Consider the following 19357-nt stretch of genomic DNA (forward strand, 5'->3'; position numbering starts at 1 on the left):
CAATAAAAGCCGTATACACCACCCCCCCTCTCACCTGCACGTATTTATCAGTAACCACATGGAGAGCGGTGAGGTTATCTAAAGTACCATGCCCCCTACGGAAGCCAGTTTGTTCAAGAGGCAAGATATTATTCTCCTCGACCCAGTCGGAGAGGAAATTGGCACCATACTACATTGGCTTTCAGTGAAGCAAAATAGTGTGTGTAAGGTCTTGTGCCTTATGCACAGGGTCTCTTACAGCACTAAGAAATTGCCACTTGCGTCTCACTTTAAGCTGCTTAAGTGAGTGGGAAATCTACACTCTAACTCTGTAGCTTTTCTCCATTACTTGAGTCAAATACTCCAGGGTGGGTGGGCATGTGCTCTGTGTCCTTGGGCCCCAATGGAAATGCTCTCCCGTTCAGAAATGAATCCATCACAACTCATATATATATTTTAGGAAGGCTCTGAAAATGCTTTTACTCTGGTAACTTGCCATCTCAGCATTTGCTGTCACTGTCTGGCCTGTATTGTAACTAGTGCAAAACTGCCTTTATAGGTGAATGTAGCGCTTTACAAATGCTTCCCTACCATTCCATACCCCAGATAACCAAACACTGAATGTAATCTTATAGTATCATTGTTTCTTCTACTTGATTAATCTTGCTAATTAGCATAGATGTGTATTGTTACTTTTCTATATATGCTACATAATTGTAACCTATGCTATGATTTAATTATTTACCCTTCAATCCTTCTTGTTTATTCACAATAAAGTGGACTAAGGATTTTGGACATTGATGATAAAACTAATAAAATATTGAATTGTTAGAAAGAGTGCAACTTTGGGAAGGCTTCAATCACCTAATGAGTCTAGGACTCTTAGTGAGCAAAATTCCAAAATCATGTACAGGCAACTCAGAAGCCTTGGGAGACAGGCCTCTTGCATAAAAAAACATATTTCATCTGCCAGAATGTTAAAATGAGGAGCATGGCAATTTGGTAGCATGCAACACTTTCAAACACACACTAGCTACCCGAGAACATTTGTTTTTGCATATAGCTCTACATAAACTAGATATGGAATAAAAGGGGCATCATTACTCACCATGAGGCTCTGTCATACACCATGGTCTTGCCCCAGGCACAGGACAATATAATCCACTTTGTACAGCCATAACAGACTAACAACACACACAGACATCATCATCTTATTAAAAGTATTTTAATTAAATTTCACTGTGGTAGCAGCCACAAGTTCTACGTCTTGTGAAAAACTGCGCATATTACCTTTTGACTATCAGCGTATACTGCATAGCCCGTTACTCGAACCCCATTGGATGTTCCAGCTGCATCAATAGTCACTGGTAGCCAGCTAATGATAAGAATCCCTGGTGTTGGACCAATTTCAACCTGCACATCAAGGGGAGCATCAGGAGGACCTATGGAGACAGATCAAGATAATTAATTGTAGATTATTAAAAGGATATATTCAACAGGTTCTGGAAACCAAACAATCTTATTTGATCTATCCCTCTAGCTAACAATCATGCCTGGCTTTCACAAGATACTTACATGCTGTAGCTCAGTATCACATTTATAGTTAGGTATGCTATGGTGACTGTGGCGTTGCTGGATTTTCTCTGACATATGCTTTGTGTAGGAGGACGGAATGGAACTGTCTTTATATTAGGGATCCTCAACATGTATACATCTTTGATGCAGCCTTGAATCCTACCAACATTTGCTCCCTCTATCCCATTGTGGAATTTACATCAACTGAGAATATGTAAACATCTTTGATACAGCCTTGGATTCCACCACTATTTGCTCCCTCAATCCCATTGTGCAATTTACATCAGCTGAGAATGAGAAAAAAGCAGAGGAAGACCTGAGCCAACACGAGTATTGGTAATGTAAAGGACCCACTGGACTAAGAGTATGACACAGGAATAAGGTCAGGTTAAGCAAATGGCAATATGCCATTAAACAAACGTCTGGGCAAACTGGACATTTGTTCTGGAGAAAAAAATCGTTACAAGTAATCTTACTTCTCCTTTGTTAGTACTCATTCTTAAAAAGTAGTAGATCTATATCTAAGTGATCATGTAAAATGTTGTTAAATATAACTATGTGTTTTAAATGAATGCATTAATAAAAACTCAATAATTTTATACCTAAAGAACAAGTTACTTACCTTCAGTAACGATGTATCTGTAAGAAACATTACTTAGTTAGATTCCTCACCTTAGAATATCCCCAGGCGTCAGACTGGATCCAAAAAGATTTTTGTAGCAATACCCCTTGCGCGTCACTAGGCGTCGTCTGCGGCTCCGCGTCCGTCGTTAGCATTGTGCGCCAGAATGACGTCGGAGTACTTAGACGCCGCCCTCGCGCGCTGACGTCAGTTCTTGTACATAGCTTTACGCGCCAGGAACGCAGTGCCATGCAAGAGACCGACACTGGTGCCAAAAAGTCTAGGGTCCTGAACAGGATGACCTTAACCCTAGATGTCGGTTCGCAGAGCGGGGAGGATGGGTGGGTCGGTGAGGAATCTAACTAACTAATGTTTCTTTCAGATACATCGTTACCGAAGGTAAGTAACTTGTTCATCTGAAAGAAACACGTTAGTTAGATTCCTCACCTTAGAATAGATACCCCTATGCGTCGGTAGGTGGCGTCGTGCGGCTCCATGTCCGTCGTTGGCGTCGTGGTCGCCGAGATGACGTCGCGGGCGCTACTTAGACGCCGCTCATGCGCCTGACTTCAGTCCTGTACACGACTTACCGCGCCAGGAACACAGAGCTATGCTAGATACTGACCACTGGTGCATTGAAGCTAGGGCCCTGAAAGGGATGACCTTAACCCTAGAAATCAGTTCACAGAACGGGTAGGATGGGTGGGGCGGTAAGGAATCTATCACTACTAATGTTTCTTACAGCTATATCGTTACCGAAGGTAAGTAACTTGTTCATCTGAAAGAAACACGCAAGTTAGATTCTTCACCTTAGAATAGATACCCCAGCAATACCAACCCTGGTGGAGGGTCTGCGAACCAAGATCACACCAGAAAGTCCTGGAGAACTGAACGGCCAAAGAAGCCATCTCTCCGGACTTGGCTGTCGAGGCAATAGTGCTTGGCGAACGTGTGCAGTGAGGCCCACGTCGCCGCCTGACAGATGTCCTGCAAGGGAACTCCCCATTCCAGGGCAGTAGTCGCCGCTGTAGCCCGGGTAGAATGGGCTCTCAGCCCAACAGGAGGGTCCTTTTTCCCCAAGGAGTAACAAACCTTTATACACAAGACGACCTACCATGAGATGGTCCGCTTGTGTACAGCCCTCCCTTTCTTAGCACCTACGTATCCAACAAAAAGTTGGTCGTCCACCCTGAACTGTCTGGTGCGGTCCAAATAAAAGGACAGCGCCCGTTTTGGGTCCAGACGGTGGAGCCTCTCTTCCTCTTTCGAAGGAGGTGGAAAGAAGGTGGGGAATGTGACCGATTGCCCGATGTGAAAGGGGGGTCACCACTTTTGGAAGAAAAGAAGGACGAGTCCGGAGGACAACCTTGTCCGGATGAACAGAAAGAAAGGGAGGCTTAGATGACAGAGCCTAGAGCTCACTCACCCGTCTAGCCGAGGTGATAGCTACCATGAAAGCAGTCTTAAGAGTCAGAAGACGAAGGGGACAATTGTGAAGAGGCTCAAAGGGAGCGCACATCAGAAAGGTCAAGATAACATTCAAATCCCACTGAGGCATTACGAAGGGGACAGGAGGAAACATGTGAGTAATGCCCTTAAGAAAACGCGAAACAACAGGGGACTTGAAAAGAGAAGGCTGATCAGGAAGCCGTAAGAAAGCAGATATTGCAGAAAGATAACCTTTCAAGGTGCCCAGAGCAGAGCCCTGCTGGGCTAAAGAAAGAAGAAAGAGTAGAACCTCAGAAAGAGGGGCGGAAAGGGGATCCACAGCCTTTGCTGTGCACCATGCCACATATTTGTTCCACCTGCAGAAAAATATACCAATTTTCTGGAGGGACGCCTGGCTGCCAGAATCACATTACAGACTTCAGGAGGCAAATCAAATGGCATCAACTGTCGCCGCTCAATCTCCACGCATGGAGGTGGAGACTGGACAGGTTCGGGTGGAGGACTGTCCCCTGCTGCTGCGACAGAAGGTCCTCCTGAAGAGGCAGTCGTACCGGAGGATCGATTGACATACTGAGTAGCTCGGGATACCAGTACCTTCGTGCCCAATCCGGAGCCACTAAGATGACTTGGGCCCGGTCGCGCCTGATCTTCTTCAGCAATCTGGGCAGAAGTGGTATAGGCGGAAAGGCGTACAACAGACCGCAACTCCAGTCGCGACGAAAAGCGTCTCCGAGCGAGTGCCGCCTTGGAAATTCCAACGCGCAGAACTGCTGACATTGCGCGTTCTCTTCGGTGGCGAATAGATCTAACCAAGGCTCTCCCCACTGCAGAAAGAGACCTTGCGCCACGTCCGAGTTCAGACGCCATTCGTGATCCATAATGCAACGGCGGCTGAGTTTGTCTGCTCTGGCGTTCCGCCAGATGATGAACCACCAGGATGATGCCCTGGTGTTCCAGCCATGTCCAGAGGCGCAGAGCCTCTTGACAAAGGGTCCACGACCCCACCCCGCCCTGTTTGTTGCAATACCACATGGTGGTGGTGTTGTCCGTGCACACCTGCACAACACTTCCCCGGACAGAGGGAAGGAAGGCTTTCAGTGCAAGCCGGATCGCTCTCAGCTCCAACAAGTTGATATGGAGTTGAGACTCCGCCGGAGACCAGAGGCCTCTGATCTCCGCCTCTCCCATATGGCCCCCCCCATCCCAGGAGGGACGCGTCCGTCACTACTACGTGCTCCGGTTGGGGTAGGGAGAGGCATCTGCCCCTGACCCAATCGCGGTCCGTGAGCCACCACTGCAACTGTTTCGCAGTGCCCTCCGAGATCAAGACATGGTCGGACAGGTTGCCTCGATGCTGGGCCCACTAAAACTTCAGGTCCCACTGCAGAGCCCGCATGAGCCACCTGGCGTAATGCACCAACAGGATGCAGGAGGCCATCAGCCCCAGAAGCCGCAGCACCAACCTGACCGAAACCAAGGATAGAGGCCGAAAGATCGGAATCAGAGCCTGAATATCCTGGACCCGCTGTTCCGGAGGATAGGCCCGGAACTGCGCCGAATCGAGAATCGCTCCGATGGAGAGGAGCTTCTGGGAGGGTCTCAGGTGTGACTTCGGCACATTGATGGAGAATCCCAGCAAATGCAGGAGGTCGGCCGTAGTCTGGAGGTGGGAGACGACTTGCTGGGGCGAGCCCGCCTTCAACAGCCAGTCGTCGAGATAGGGGAAGACTGGAACCCCCGATCCATGCAGATGAGCTGCGACCACCGCCATCACTTTCGTGAACACTCGATGGGCACTGGTGAGGCCGAAGGGGAGCACGGTGAACTGAAAGTGCTCCTCACCCACCGTGAACCGCAGGTAACGCCGGTGGGCCGGCAGGACGGGGATGTGAAAATAGGCGTCCTGCAAGTCCAACGCTACCATCCAGTCTCCAGGGTCGAGGGCAGCCAGAACCTGAGCTAAAGTTAGCATCTTGAACCGTTCCTTCCGGAGGAAGGCGTTGACGCTCCTGAGGTCCAAGATAGGGCGTAGGCCCCCTCTGCCCTTCTTGGGAACCAGAAAGTAGTGGGAATAGCAACCACAGCCTACTTCTGGACCAGGAACGCGCTCGACGGCCTCTTTGGCCAAGAGGGCCGTAACTTCCTCCCGCAGAAGATTCAAGTGATCCTCCGACATACGGTGGCACTGCGGTAGCATGGCTGGAGGGGCCGTCTCGAAGGGGAGGGAGTAGCCCCTTCGGACGATTTGCAGCACCCACCTGTCCGATGTGATGGATCGCCAGTGGAGCAGGTGATGGCGAACTCTGCCGCCCACTGGCGTGGAATGGGCCTGAAGAACAAGTTACTTACCTTCGGTAACGATGTATCTGTAAGAAACATTAGTTAGTTAGATTCCTCACCTTAGAATATCCCCAGGCGTCAGGATGGATCCGGAAAGATTTTTGTAGCAATACCCCTTGCGCGTCGCTAGGCGTCGTCTGCGGCTCCGCGTCCGTCGTTGGCGTTGTGCGCCGGAATGACGTCGGAGTACTTAGACGCCGCCCTCGCGCGCTGACGTCAGTTCTTGTACATAGCTTTCCGCGCCAGGGACGCTGAGCCATGCAAGAGACCGACACTGGTGCCAAAAAATCTAGGGCCTTGAAAGGGAGAACCTTAACCCTAGATGTCGGTTCGCAGAACGGGGAGGCTGGGTGAGTCGGTGAGGAATCTAACTAACTAATGTTTCCTACAGATACATCGTTACCGAAGGTAAGTAACTTGTTCATCTGAAAGAAACACGTTAGTTAGATTCCTCACCTTAGAATAGATACCCCAGCAATACCAACCCCGGTGGTGGGTCTGCGAACCAAGATCACACCAGATAGTCCTGGAGAACAGAACGGCCAAAGTGGCTATCCCTCCGGACGTGGGTGTCCAGGCAGTAATGTCTCTCAAACGTGTGCAGCCCACGTTGCCGCCTGACAGATGTCTTGCAAGGGGACTCCCCGTCCCAGTACAGTCGTGGCCGCCGTGGCCCAAGTAGAATGGGCCCGTAGCCCAACAGGAGGAACCTTTTTTGCCAAAGAACAGTAGGTCTTAATACACAACACGACCCACCGAGAGATGGTCCGCTTGTGTACAGCTTTACCCTCCTTAGCCCCAACGTACCCAACAAAAAGTTGGTCGTCCAGCCGGAACTGTCTTGTGCGGTCCAAATAAAAGGATAGCGCACGTTTTGGGTCCAGACGGTGGAGCATCTCTTCATCTTTTGAAGGATGCGGAGGCGTAAAGAAGGTGGGCAGCGTGACAGATTGCCCGATGTGAAACGGAGTCACGACTTTAGGCAGGAAAGAAGGACGTGTCCGGAGGACAACTTTGTCCGGATGAACTGAAAGGAAGGGAGGCTTGGATGACAAAGCCTGGAGCTCACCCACCCGCCTAGCGGAGGTGATTGCTACCAAGAAAGCAGTTTTCAAGGTCAAAAGATGGATGGGACAGTTATGAAGGGGCTCAAAGGGAGAGCACATCAGAAAAGTGAGAACAAGGTTCAAGTCCCACTGAGGCATTACAAAAGGAACAGGAGGGTACATATGAGTAATGCCCTTGAGAAAGCGTGAAACAACAGGGGACTTGAAAAGAGAAGGCTGATCAGGAAGCCGAAGGAAGGCAGAGATAGCAGCAAGATAACCTTTCAATCAATCAATCAATCACAGGCATTTGTATAGCGCACTGCTCACCCGGAGGGTCTCAAGGTGCTTGGGGTGGTGGGGGGTTACGGGGAACGCTACTGCTCGAACAGCCAGGTCTTGAGTTGCTTCCTGAAGGCGAGATGGTCTTGCGTTGTCCGGAGGTGGATGGGGAGGGAGTTCCATGTCTTGGCTGCCAGGTAGGAGAAGGGTCTTCCTCCGGCGATGGCTCTGCGGATGCGGGGGACGGTGGCGAGAGCGACGCTGGCGGAGCGGAGCTGGCGGGTGGGCTTGTGGAAGGTCAGGCGGCTGTTGAGGAACTTGGGGCCCAGGTCGTGGAGGGCCTTGTGTGCGTGGGTGAGGAGTCGGAACGTGATTCTTTTGTTGACGGGGAGCCAGTGCAGGTCTCTCAGGTGTCCGGAGATGTGGCTGTGTCGGGGGATGTCCAGGATGAGTCGTGCTGAGGCGTTCTGGATCCGTTGGAGTTTCTTCTGGAGTTTGGCGGCGGTGCCGGCGTAGAGGGCGTTCCCGTAGTCCAGCCGACTGGTGACGAGGGCCTGGGTGACCGTCTTCCTGGTCTCGGTGGGGATCCACCGGAAGATCTTTCGAAGCATGCGCAGGGTGTTGAAGCATGAAGACGAGACGGCGTTGACTTGTCTGGTCATCGAGAGGGAGGAGTCCAGGATGAAGCCTAGGTTGCGTGTGTGGTCCGTTGGCTTGGGGGTGGCTCCCAGGGCGGGGGGCCACCAGGAGTCGTCCCAGGCGGAGGGTGATGATCCCAGGATGAGGACCTCCGTCTTGTCTGAGTTCTGTTTCAGGCGGCTGTTCTTCATCCATTCGGCGACGTCTTTCATCCCTTCGTGTAGGCTGGCTCTGGCGGCGTCCGGGTCGCTGGTGAGGGAGAGGATCAGCTGGGTGTCGTCGGCGTAGGTGATGATCTTGAGGTTGTGTTGACGTGCGATGGTTGCGAGGGGGCTCATGTAGACGTTGAAGAGGGTGGGGCTGAGCGATGACCCTTGTGGAACGCCGCAGATGACTTCGGTGGACGCTGACCGGAACGGGGGGAGGCGGACTCTCTGGGTTCTTCCGGCGAGGAATGAGGTGATCCACTCCAGGGCCTTCTCCTGGATGCCGGTGTTGTTCAGGCGCTGTACCAGGGTGCGGTGGCAGACAGTGTCGAACGCTGCGGAGAGGTCCAGGAGGATGAGGGCCGCAGTTTCCCCGTTGTCCATTAGGGATCTGATGTCGTCTGTGGCTGCGATGAGGGCGGTCTCCGTGCTGTGGTTGGCTCGGAAGCCGGATTGCGAGTGGTCGAGGGATCCGTTGGTCTCGAGGAAGGCGGCTAGCTGTCTGTTGACGGTCTTCTCGATGACTTTGGCAGGAAACGGGAGGTGCAAGATGGGGCGGTAGTTCTTGAGGTCGGAGGGGTCTGCAGTTGGTTTCTTCAGCAGGGCACTGATCTCGGCGTGTTTCCAGCACTCCGGGAAGGTGGCGGTGTTGAAGGAGGCGTTGATGATGTCGCGGAGGTGGGGTGCGATGATGTGGTCGGCCGTGTTGAAGATGTGGTGTGGGCAGGGGTCCGTAGGGGATCCGGAGTGGATGGTGTTCATTGTGCGTGTTGTGTCTTCGGTGCTGACTGGGGTCCAGGTGCGGAGGGTGGCGGTGGGGGGCATCGGTTCGGTGGTAGGGGTTCGTGGTTGGTGGGCCGAAGCTGTTGTGAATGTTGGCGATCTTGTCGTGGAAGAAGGCTGCGAGGGAGTCGCAGAGGTCTTGCGAGGAAGTGATGTCATTGTTTCCGGCGTCGGGGTTGGAGAGCTCTTTGACGATGCTGAAGAGTTCCTTGCTGTTGTGGGTGTTGTTGTCCAGTCGTTCCTTGAAGGCTGTCTTCTTTGTGGCGCGGATCAGTTGGTGGTGTTTGCGGGTGGCGTGTTTGAGGGCCGTCATGTTGTCTGTGGTCTGGTTGGTGCGCCAGGTGTTCTCCAGGGAGTGGCAGTTCTTCTTGGAGGTGATGAGCTCGTCGGTGAACCAGGAGGCTTTCTTGCTGCCGCGTCTGCTGGGGGTGTTCTTCTTCAGTGGAGCGGGGGCATCTGCGCAGTTGGTGATCCACTGTGTTAGGTTGTTGGCGGCTTCGTTGGGGTCCGTTGAGCTGGTGGGGGGGTTCTGGCTGAGGAAGGTGGTGAGCTGGTCGCCGGTGATCTTGTTGCAGCTCCTGCGGGGGGCTTGTTGAGGGTGGTGGTGGGTCGTCGTTTTACTGAAGCTGAAGTGGACGCAGCTGTGGTCATTCCACTGGAGATTGGTGGAGTGGCTGAAGGTGACGTATTTGCTGGATGAGTAGACTGGGTCAAGCGTGTGGCCGGCGTAGTGGGTGGGGATGGTTACCAGTTGCTTGAGTCCGAGGTTGGCCAGGTTGTCCAGCAGAGCAGTGGTGTTGCGGTCCTTGTTGTCCTCCAGGTGGAAGTTGAGGTCCCCCAGGAGGATGTAGTCGGTGGAATTGATGGCGTGCGGGCTGACGAAGTCTGTGATGTCTTCGCTGAACTGTGTGCGTGGTCCCGGTGGTCTGTAGACGAGGGTGCCTCTGAGCGTGGTCTTGGGGCCGGTGTGTATCTGGAAGTGGAGGTGTTCGGCGGAGGTGAAGGTGTCATCGGAGTTGGTCGTGATGCGGATGGTGGCGATGCCTTCTCCTGTCTGGTTGACGCGGTCCTTCCTGGTGATTTTGTAGCCTTCTGGGACGGCGATGGCGACGTCGGGCGCTGAGGAGGCGTTCATCCAGGTTTCCGTCAGGAAGGTGATGTCTGGTGCTGTCGAGTCGAGAAGGTTCCAGAGTTCGACGGCATGCCTGTGAACGGAGCGGGTGTTGAGCAGGATGCACATCAGGTGTTTGTTGCTGGGGCTCGGTTTAGCAGGTGCGGTGTTGGGTCGGACGCCGGTGAAGCGGCAGGTCAGGCAGGTGAAGGGTCCGTGGGTGCGTCTCGGGGTGGCTCGGTAGCAGGCGGTGTTTCGGCCAGCGTTGAGTGCGTGGAGGGTTTTGGCGTCGTAGATGTGCAGGGTGTGCTGGCGAGGGCGAGGACCAGTGGGTCTGGCGCTGGGCGCGGTCCAGGTGCGGAAGGGCGCAGACGGGCTTACCTTTGGCGCACCTTCGGCGCTCAATCGGTGCTCCCGCTGCGCGCGTCCGCTGCGCGGTCGCTCTGGGGGCGTCATAAGTAAGGAGCCGGGAGGGAGGAGGAGCTGGGTGGTGGGAGCGGGGCTGAATGGAATCACAGGGGGGCGGGGCCGTAGGGAGGCAGCGGCGGGAAATTCCAAGAAGCAGCGGGCAGCGGGAAATTCCCAGGAGCAGCGGGAAATTCCCAGGAGCAGCGGGCAGCGAGCGAAGGAATCTGCAGGCAGGAGGCGGCAAAGGCAGGCAGGAGCGGCAGCAGTGAGTGGGACGACCAAGCCCTGTGGAGGGCTGAGCTGAGCAGAGCCCTGCTGGGCCAAAGAAAGAAGAAAGAGGAGAACCTCAGAAAGAGGGGCAGAAAGGGGATCCACAGCCTTTGCTGTGCACCATGCCACAAATTTGTTCCACCGGCAGGCGTATACCGTCTTTGTGGAGGGACGCCTGGCTGCCAGAATGACATCACAGACTTCAGGAGGCAAGTCAAATGGCATCAACTGCCGCCGCTCAATCTCCACGCATGTAGGTGGAGGCTGTACAGGTTCAGGTGGAGGACCGTCCCCTGCTGCTGCGTCAGAAGATCCTCCTGAAGAGGCAGTCGTATCGGGGGATCGATGGACATACTGAGTAGCTCGGGATACCAGTACCTCCGTGCCCAATCCGGAGCCACCAAGATGACTTGGGCCCAGTCGCGCCTGATCTTCTTCAGCACTCTGGGCAGAAGTGGGAAAGGCGTACAACAGACCGCAACTCCACTCGCGACGAAAAGCGTCTCCGAGCGAGTGCCGCCTTGGAAACTAAGGCGCAGAACTGCTGACATTGCACGTTCTCTTCGGTGGCGAATAGATCTAACCAAGGCTCTCCCCACTGCAGAAAGAGACCTTGCACCACGTCCGAGTTCAGACGCCATTCGTGATCCATCATGCACCGGCGGCTGAGTTTGTCCGCTCTGGCGTTCAGAGAGCCCGCCACATGTTGAAGCACTAGGGTGATGCCCTGGTGTGAAAGGGTCCACGACCCCACCCCGCCCTGTTTGTTGCAATACCACATGGCGGTGGTGTTATCTGTGAACACCTGCACGACACTTCCCCGGACAGAGGGAAGGAAGGCTTTCAGTGCAAGTCGGATCGCCCTCAGCTCCAAAACATTGATATGGAGCCGAGTCTCCGCCGGAGACCAGAGTCCTCTGATCTCCGCCTCTCCCATATGCCCCCCCATCCCAGGAGGGACGCATCCGTCACTACCACGTGCTCCGGTTGGGGAAGGGAGAGGGATCTGCCGCTAACCCAATCACGATTCGTGAGCCACCACTGCAGCTGGTTCGCAGTGCCCTCCGAGATCAAGACGTGGTCGGACAGGTTGCCTCGATGCTGGGCCCACTGAAACTTCAGGTCCCACTGCAGAGCCCGCATCCGCCATCTGGCGTGAGGTACTAACAGGATGCAGGAGGCCATCAGCCCCAGAAGCCGCAGCACCAACCTGACCGAAATCCAGGACAGAGGCCGGAAGATGGTAATCAGGGCTCGAATGTCCAGGACCCGCTGTTCCGGCGGATAAACCCGGAACTGCGCCGAATCGAGAACCGCCCCTATGAAAAGGAGCTTTTGGGAGGGACTCAGGTGCGACTTCGGCACATTGATGGAGAACCCCAGCGAATGCAGGAGGTCTGCCGTAGTCTGGAGGTGGGAGACGACTTGCTGGGGTGAGCCCGCCTTCAACAGCCAGTCTTTGAGATAGGGGAAGACTGGGACCCCTGATCTGCGCAGATGAGCTGCGACCACCGCCATCACTTTCGTGAACACCCGAGGGGCACTGGTGAGGCCGTAGGGAAGCACGGTGAACTGAAAGTGCTCCTGACCCACCGTGAACCGCAGGTAACGCCGGTGGGCCGGCAGGACGGGGATGTGGAAATATGCTTCCTGCAAGTCCAACGCTACCATCCAGTCTCCAGGGTCCAGGGCAGCAAGAACCTGAGCCAAAGTGAGCATCTTGAACCGTTCCTTCCGGAGGAAGGCGTTCACGCTTCTGAGATCCAAGATCGGGCGTAGGACCCCTTTGCCCTTCTTGGGAACCAGAAAGTAGTGGGAATAGCAACCACGACGTACTTCTGGACCAGGAACGCACTCGACGGCCTCTTTGGCCAAGAGGGCCGAAACCTCCTCCCGGAGAAGATGCAAATGATCCCCCGACATACGGTGGTTCTGTGGTGGCATGGCTGGAAGGGTCGTCTCGAAGGGGAGGGAGTAGCCCCTTCGGACGATTTGCAGCACCCACCTGTCCGAAGTGCTGGAGCGCCAGTGGAGCAGGTGATGGCGAACTCTGCCCCCCACTGGCGTTGAATGGGCCTGAAAGCTCGGACTAGGAGGGCTTTGAGGCGGATGCTGCCGGGATGGATGTGGACTGACCGGCACGTTGTCCTCCAGAACTGCCTCGGCTGAAACCACGTCTGCGACTGCGTGCAGGTTGGTTCTGCAGCCGGTGGCTGTGTGGACGTTAGGAGGCCCCCTTCCTTGGCCACAAAAGGGGCGAAAGGCGGAAGTTTGCGGGCGCGGGGCCGAAAGACCCAAGGACTTGGCCGTGGCCCAGGAGTCCTGGAACCGGGCCAGCGCACTGTCCGCCTTCTCGTCAAAAAGGCGAGTGCCATCGAAGGGCATGTCCATGAGGGAGCTTTGGACATCCCCTGAAAACGACGTGGACCTCAGCCAGGCTGACGCACCAGCCTAGACAGGCCTTAGTGTATTGGGGCAGGGAGGGATGAATGAAACGAGACACTGCCTGTGGCACACAAGGTGTTCCACGCATAGTCCAGTTCAAAAGGGTGCTGGGGCCCCAGTCCTGGCGTGAAACTGGACAAAGGGAAAGGGGTGTAACCACCCCCTCCCTGGTCCCACCCATAGGACCCAGCCCCCCAGATTAGTATAAGAGTGGGAGCTGAGTTCCTAGGACTTTGGATTATCCTGATAACTGAACATGAACAGAAACTCTGGACCTTCGATATTCGACTACGGAAGAAGACTGAAGAATCTCCCTTGTGGCCAAGGAGTGACCAACCTGTGCAAACAGGCACCATCAAGCGACCCGCCGTTTGCTTTGCCCTTAGTTCTATGAGGAACCGACTGCAGAGCCCGACCAGCGCCTTGACTTCCAGACTTCTCCGACCCTGATCCACATCCTGATCCACATCCATAGCGAAGCTGAGATCCGTGGAGGCGACGAGAGACGTGGGACCGGCTTCCTGGGAAAATTGGCTACTTGCTTCCAGCGCAGCTTCTGAGGCATCCTCGAAGTTGTGCTCTGGGGATTGAGAAGCCCCAACCCCGAGCACCATCTGCACCGAAGATCAGCCCTCCACACTCCACGAGTTCTGCGTGGGGCCCTTCTGTATTTTCCTGCTCGACGCGTCTGTCCGGTTGCTTGCCCGTTGGCTAGTAGCCTTTGTGACGACGAACCTTTAACTTTCCACCGCTAGTTTGGCTCCTCCAGACTGGCCCTTGCTTCCCTGTGAAAGAGAAGCACCTCAGGCCTTCCTGGTCTGCAACAGAAGCGAATCCTTCATTCTGCGTGGGTTGCGCTTGCCAAGGCTTGTTGGGTCCAAACTCGACATCGACGCCGCCGACAGCAAGAGCCCTCGTGGGACAGCTCGCCACCTGGTTCTGGTCGTCCTCGACGCCTCCTGGTACCCGTGGCTGCTGCGACAAGCTTCACCTCTTCACCTGCATCTTCACGACATCGCCTGGTTCCTTCTCAGACCTAGACTCTGTCCCCTCTGCTTGCAGGTATCCTCCTTCTTGATTCTATCCTTGGAATCCACCGGACACTCTTCACTGACTGCCTGTCAGCATCTTTTCTTCAGGCATCCATAGGAGTCGACGACGAAACCCGACGCAAGTTCACACCTATGCACCCGCAGCCCGTGGGCTAGGTAACTTGAGTACTCCGGTGCTCACAAGGGTATTTACTATCCTAGTGTCTAGTTTCCAAGTCTCTAACTCCTAGTTCCTTCCGAAGTGTCCTAAAACTCTTAATTTCTAAATACTACTATTTCTATCGACTTTAACGCATTACGCATGAGTGTTTCCACTCTGCACCTGAATCCCGTGGGCCTCCCACTGCCTAGCAACTGATAGGATAGTGTAGCCCCAGCGATTCCCTAGGCCTAGGCCTAACCTGTGTTCGTGACAGTGGTTCTTATACCACTTACTTAGTATATGGTTTGCGTGGCCCCTAGGGCCTAACTGTATTACTTACCTGTGTGACTTATGTATGCTTAAATAAGACTGTTGTACTTACCTCGAATCTCATAAAGAGTGCTGAGGGTATTTTGACTAGAATAAATACATTCTATTTTTTATAATATATCTGTTGTGGTGTCCTTTCATTTGATATTCAAGGGGTTGCAAATGGTATAACAGCTGGCTTCACATGCCATACAGAGTTTAGCCTAAGACTGCTCTTGTCCATGCTACCACTAGGATAGCTGGTCTATAAGGTTGACTTTACAACCAATCACCATAAGGGTTGTTTGGACTGATACAAGGTGTACATTAGAACTATTGACATCATATATCAGGCCAACTTCTCACATTGGTGAGCAGCGGTTGGGATCTGAGCTTGCTGTTGTGATGCCATTGCAATCTTGAGATATCAAATTGAAAGATCACAAGGATATTTGTAAGGTACATATAACATAGCTTATAAATACTTAAGTTCTACTGAAATTAGTTGCTGTAGGTTGAAGGGCCTAGCACACCCTGACTACAACTACTAGAGAGGTTTTAGTAGATACAACTAGTGTAGGTAGGTTATGTTATGTTATGTTACCGTAATTTGTATAGCGCGCGATTACTACAAGAGGTGTCCTGGCACTGTCCATTACTCCATAAACCTAGCTCCAGAATTATTTGACAAACAGCCAAGTCTTCAGTGCTTTCCTAAATTGAAATAAATTTTCCATGCAACGCATGTGAGAAGGCAGACCGTTCCACAACCTTGCCGCACCGTATGAGAAACTACGGCCACCCCAGTTAACTTTCTTTGTTAGGGGGACCTTGATCAGATTAGCATCAGACGATTGGAGGTGTCGGGCAGGGTTATACCTTCTAAACCTGTTAATCAGGAAGTCTGAGCCTTCTCCGTGTAGGGCCTTAAAGACCAAACAAAGTGACTTAAACTGGACCCTACACTTAATAGGAAGCCAGTGTAGGTCTCGAATGGCCTTAGATATATGAGCAGATTTAGGGAGGCCAGTTAGGAGTCTGGCAGCGGCATTCTGCAGCAGCTGTAGTCTGTGCCTCAGACCTTCCTGAATGTTGAGGTATAGACTGTTGCAGTAATCCAATCTTTATGTTATCAGGGCCACTACAACAGTCTGTCGATGCTCCTGAGGAAGAAGGAACAAAATCTTCCTCAACATTCTCAGAATGTAACTAATTTTGGAGGCTACCGTCTTTACCTGTAATGTCATGGATAGTTTGGCATCCAATACCATTCCAAGGTTCCTAACTTGATTTACCGGAGTGGGAAGTGCCCCCAGTTCCTGCGGCCACCATGCTGGGGTCCAAAAATTAGGGTTATTCCCAAATAGCATCACCTCGGTTTTGTTAGAATTTAACCTGAGGCAATTGTTTGCCATCCATCGAGCCACTTCTGACATACAGGACTGAAAATTCTGGTGCACCCCAAGTTCATGGCCGGGTAAAAGAGACACAACAATTTGCGTATCATCCGCATAGGAGGTTACGCTAATGCCGTGGTTTCTGATAATGGGCGCTAAGGAGGAAACATAAATATTGAACAATGTGGGACTCAGCGAGGATCCCTGTGGGACCCACCAGGGCAGTGAAAAGGGTTGAGAAGCAAAGTTTTCCAAAGAAACTATCTGGCTCCGATCGGAAAGAAAGGAGTTTAATAGGTCCCATGCCTTTTGCTGAATTCCACTTTTCCTGAATTGGTCCATTAACAGGCCATGATGGACCGTGTCGAAAGCAGCGGATAGGTCCAAAAGGATCAAAGCTGCTTTTCCACCCTGATCCACCGTGAACCTGATCTGATCCGTAGCCGCGATCAGCGCGGATTCGGTGCTATGTCCCTCCCGAAATCCGTGCTGCGAAGGATCCAGAAGTGAAGTGTTCCTCACAAAGATTGTGAGTTTATGGTTTAGCGCCCTTTCAACTAGTTTAGCCGGAAATGGGAGGCGCGAAATGGGTCAGAAATTTTTAGGATCGGAAGGGTCCAAACTAGGTTTTTTCAACAAGGGGAGGATAGACGCCTTTTTCCAGACTCCTGGAAATACCCCTTCATCAAACATACCGTTGAAAATTGCTGTAAGATGATTGGCAATCGGTACTGGTGCCAGTTTGATGATTTTAAGCGGGCAGGGGTCGAGTGGAGATCCGGATTTGACTTTAACTATCAACTCCAAGGTGTCCTGGAAGGTGAGATGTCTAAACTCCTTAAGGACAATTGGTGGCGGAGTTTCACTGGGCTTAGTCCCGCCCTCCTGGTTCCTCTGAAACGGGCCACTGAGATTGGTGAAGATGGTATTCACTTTGTTCTGAAAGAACAGAGCTAGCTTTTCACATAACTTGGTGCTGGCCGGTACTGAGGCTGGTTCTACTAGAGACAGTGCACACACCACACCCTCACTAGATCATGTCTCTGAGAGGCGATCAAGTTGATTCTCTCTCAGGAGGGGGATATCCTAGAAAGATACGCTCTAGATATGATACCCTAACTTTTCAGGATATGAGACAATTGTATACCTCAAGAAAGTTAAAACAGGATTCAAACCCTACCCTCATTTATCTAGTGGAGATCTTAGAAGAGTATGATGCTCAGAGAGCCTCCCAAGATGGTGCCTTAGGTTCCAATGAGGGTCTACCCTCCACAGAAGACTCCCCTCACACTACTGATCAAGAAGAGTCAGCAGGGACTTCAGAAGATGAGGTAGACAGCCAGGTCCAAGTTAGGAGACTTAGCCAGGCTAACTTAAGCCTACATGGGAGTCTGAATGGGGTCCCCCCATTCAGACCCTCAAGTGGACTTAACCAGAGAAGCAGGAGAGGAAGATCCCCTTCAAGGGAATCTATCCACTCCCATGTCTCTAATAGCTCCAATGCCTCTTCTCACAGGGGAATGACTTCTCCACAGAGAAAAGAGCATCAGGCCAGAATGAGGGAAGTCAATCTGAGGATTGAAAGGGAAGAACTTGCCCTTGCCAAAGAGAGACTTGCTCTGGCCAAAGAGCAAAAGTTAAGTGGGCTAGGACTCACTGGTGGCAGCAATATACCTAAGGATAGAGACAGGACCTGTGATAATAGAAACCTGAGCAAGATTGTCCCTCCCTACAAGTGTGGGGATGACATCCACAAATGGATAACTGCTTTGGAGAGAGCTTGCAAAGTACAGCAGGTACCCCAAAGTCAGTGGGCAGCTATCTTATGGCTCTCCTTCTCTGAGAAAGGTAGAGACAAGCTCCTCACAGTTAGTGATGAGGATGCTGACAATTACACTGTCCTGAAGAGTGCTCTGATTGATGGGTTTGGCCTAACCACTGAACAATACAGGTTGTTGTTCAGGGATACCCAGAAGAGACACACTCAGGACTGGACTGACTTTGTAGATTGTGCCACTAAGGCTTTGGAAGGCTGGCTATTGGGTAGTAAGGTTAAGGACTATACAGGATTGTATAATTTGATCATGAGAGAACAAATCCTTAACAACTGTCAAAACCAGCTGCTGCATCAACACTTGATTGACTCTGACCTAACTTCTCCCCAGGAATTGGGAAAGAAGGCAGATAGGTGGGTCAGGACTAGAGTTAAGCAGAAAAACCAGAACCAGGGCGGTGATCAGAAAAAGGCAGACTAGAAGGATAATGAGCAGAAATCAAAAGACCAGAAGTCTTCACCAGGCCCCCAAAAGGCTCAGGGGGAGGGTGGTCCCAAAAAGGATAAAAAGAAAGATGGCCAAAAGAAACCTTGGTGTAACTATTGTAAGTCAAATTCACATTGGTTTAGTGAGTGCACCAAAAAGGATAAGCCCCCAACCACCATTGCCCCTAAGGCAACTGTACCCCCTAGTCGAGCTGTAAGTGTTGGTTCCCAGCAAAAGGGTGTAATAGGGTTAACCCTGGGAACTGAAGTGGATTCTGGCCTAGTCAGAATACCCACTCAGGCTGTTCTGATCTGTGATGGGGACATAGCTTTGTCCTCTACTGTGGGTCCCAGTAACCTGGGCAAGTACAGACAGACTCCTTTGATCAACCAAAGAATGGCTCAGGTCTACAGGGACACAGGTGCTAGTGTCACAATGGTGACACCTGCCTTTGTGGACCCTGGACAGATCATGCTAGGTGAGAACTACCTAGTGACCAACGTTAGCAATGCCACTACCTCCCATAGTGTGGCAATTGTTAACTTCTCCTGGGGAGGGGTAACTGGCCTCAAGAAAGTTGTGGTGAGTTCAGATCTTCCTGTAGAGTGTCTGTTGGGAAATGACCTTGAAACTTCAGTGTGGGCTGAAGTGGAGTATAGGACCCATTCAGAAATGCTGGGAATAGATGCACATGTCCTGGCTGTGACCAGGTCACAGGCCAAAAAGTGCAACACTGAACAAGTGCTGGATCCTGGGACAATGGACCAGACACAATCCAAGAGAAAGAGCAGTAGGGTTAAGGCTGTGCCTTCCCCCCTGCCTCAGGTAGAGAGTCAGCCCTCACAGGAGGATGATTCTGAGAGCCCTGAAGGAACTGTCCTAGAAGAAATGGAACCTGACCAGGTTGAGTTTCTTGGGACAGGGGGACCTTCAGGGGCATATCTGAGGCAGGCCCAGTTAGACTGTCCTTCTCTTGAACCCCTCAGACAGCAGGCTGCTGCAGGGAATACTCAAGGTACCCATAGAGTGTATTGGGATGAA

At 52.4% G+C, this 19357-nt stretch overlaps 1 protein-coding gene across 4 annotated transcripts in view; it reads right to left on the bottom strand.

Annotated features, from left to right (window-relative positions):
• Positions 1-19357, bottom strand: part of TSPOAP1 (TSPO associated protein 1) — a 3327443-nt gene that overhangs the window by 1367327 nt on the left and 1940759 nt on the right. For all 4 annotated transcript variants that reach the window (XM_085649739.1, XM_085649737.1, XM_085649736.1 and 1 more), the window contains one exon: positions 1270-1421. In XM_085649739.1, coding sequence (XP_085505865.1) covers positions 1270-1421 — 152 coding nt within the window. The remainder of the gene's footprint in view (positions 1-1269; positions 1422-19357) is intronic.

Source organism: Triturus cristatus, chromosome 3_2 (genome assembly GCF_964204655.1).
Source record: "Triturus cristatus chromosome 3_2, aTriCri1.1, whole genome shotgun sequence".
Lineage (NCBI taxonomy): Eukaryota > Metazoa > Chordata > Amphibia > Caudata > Salamandridae > Triturus > Triturus cristatus.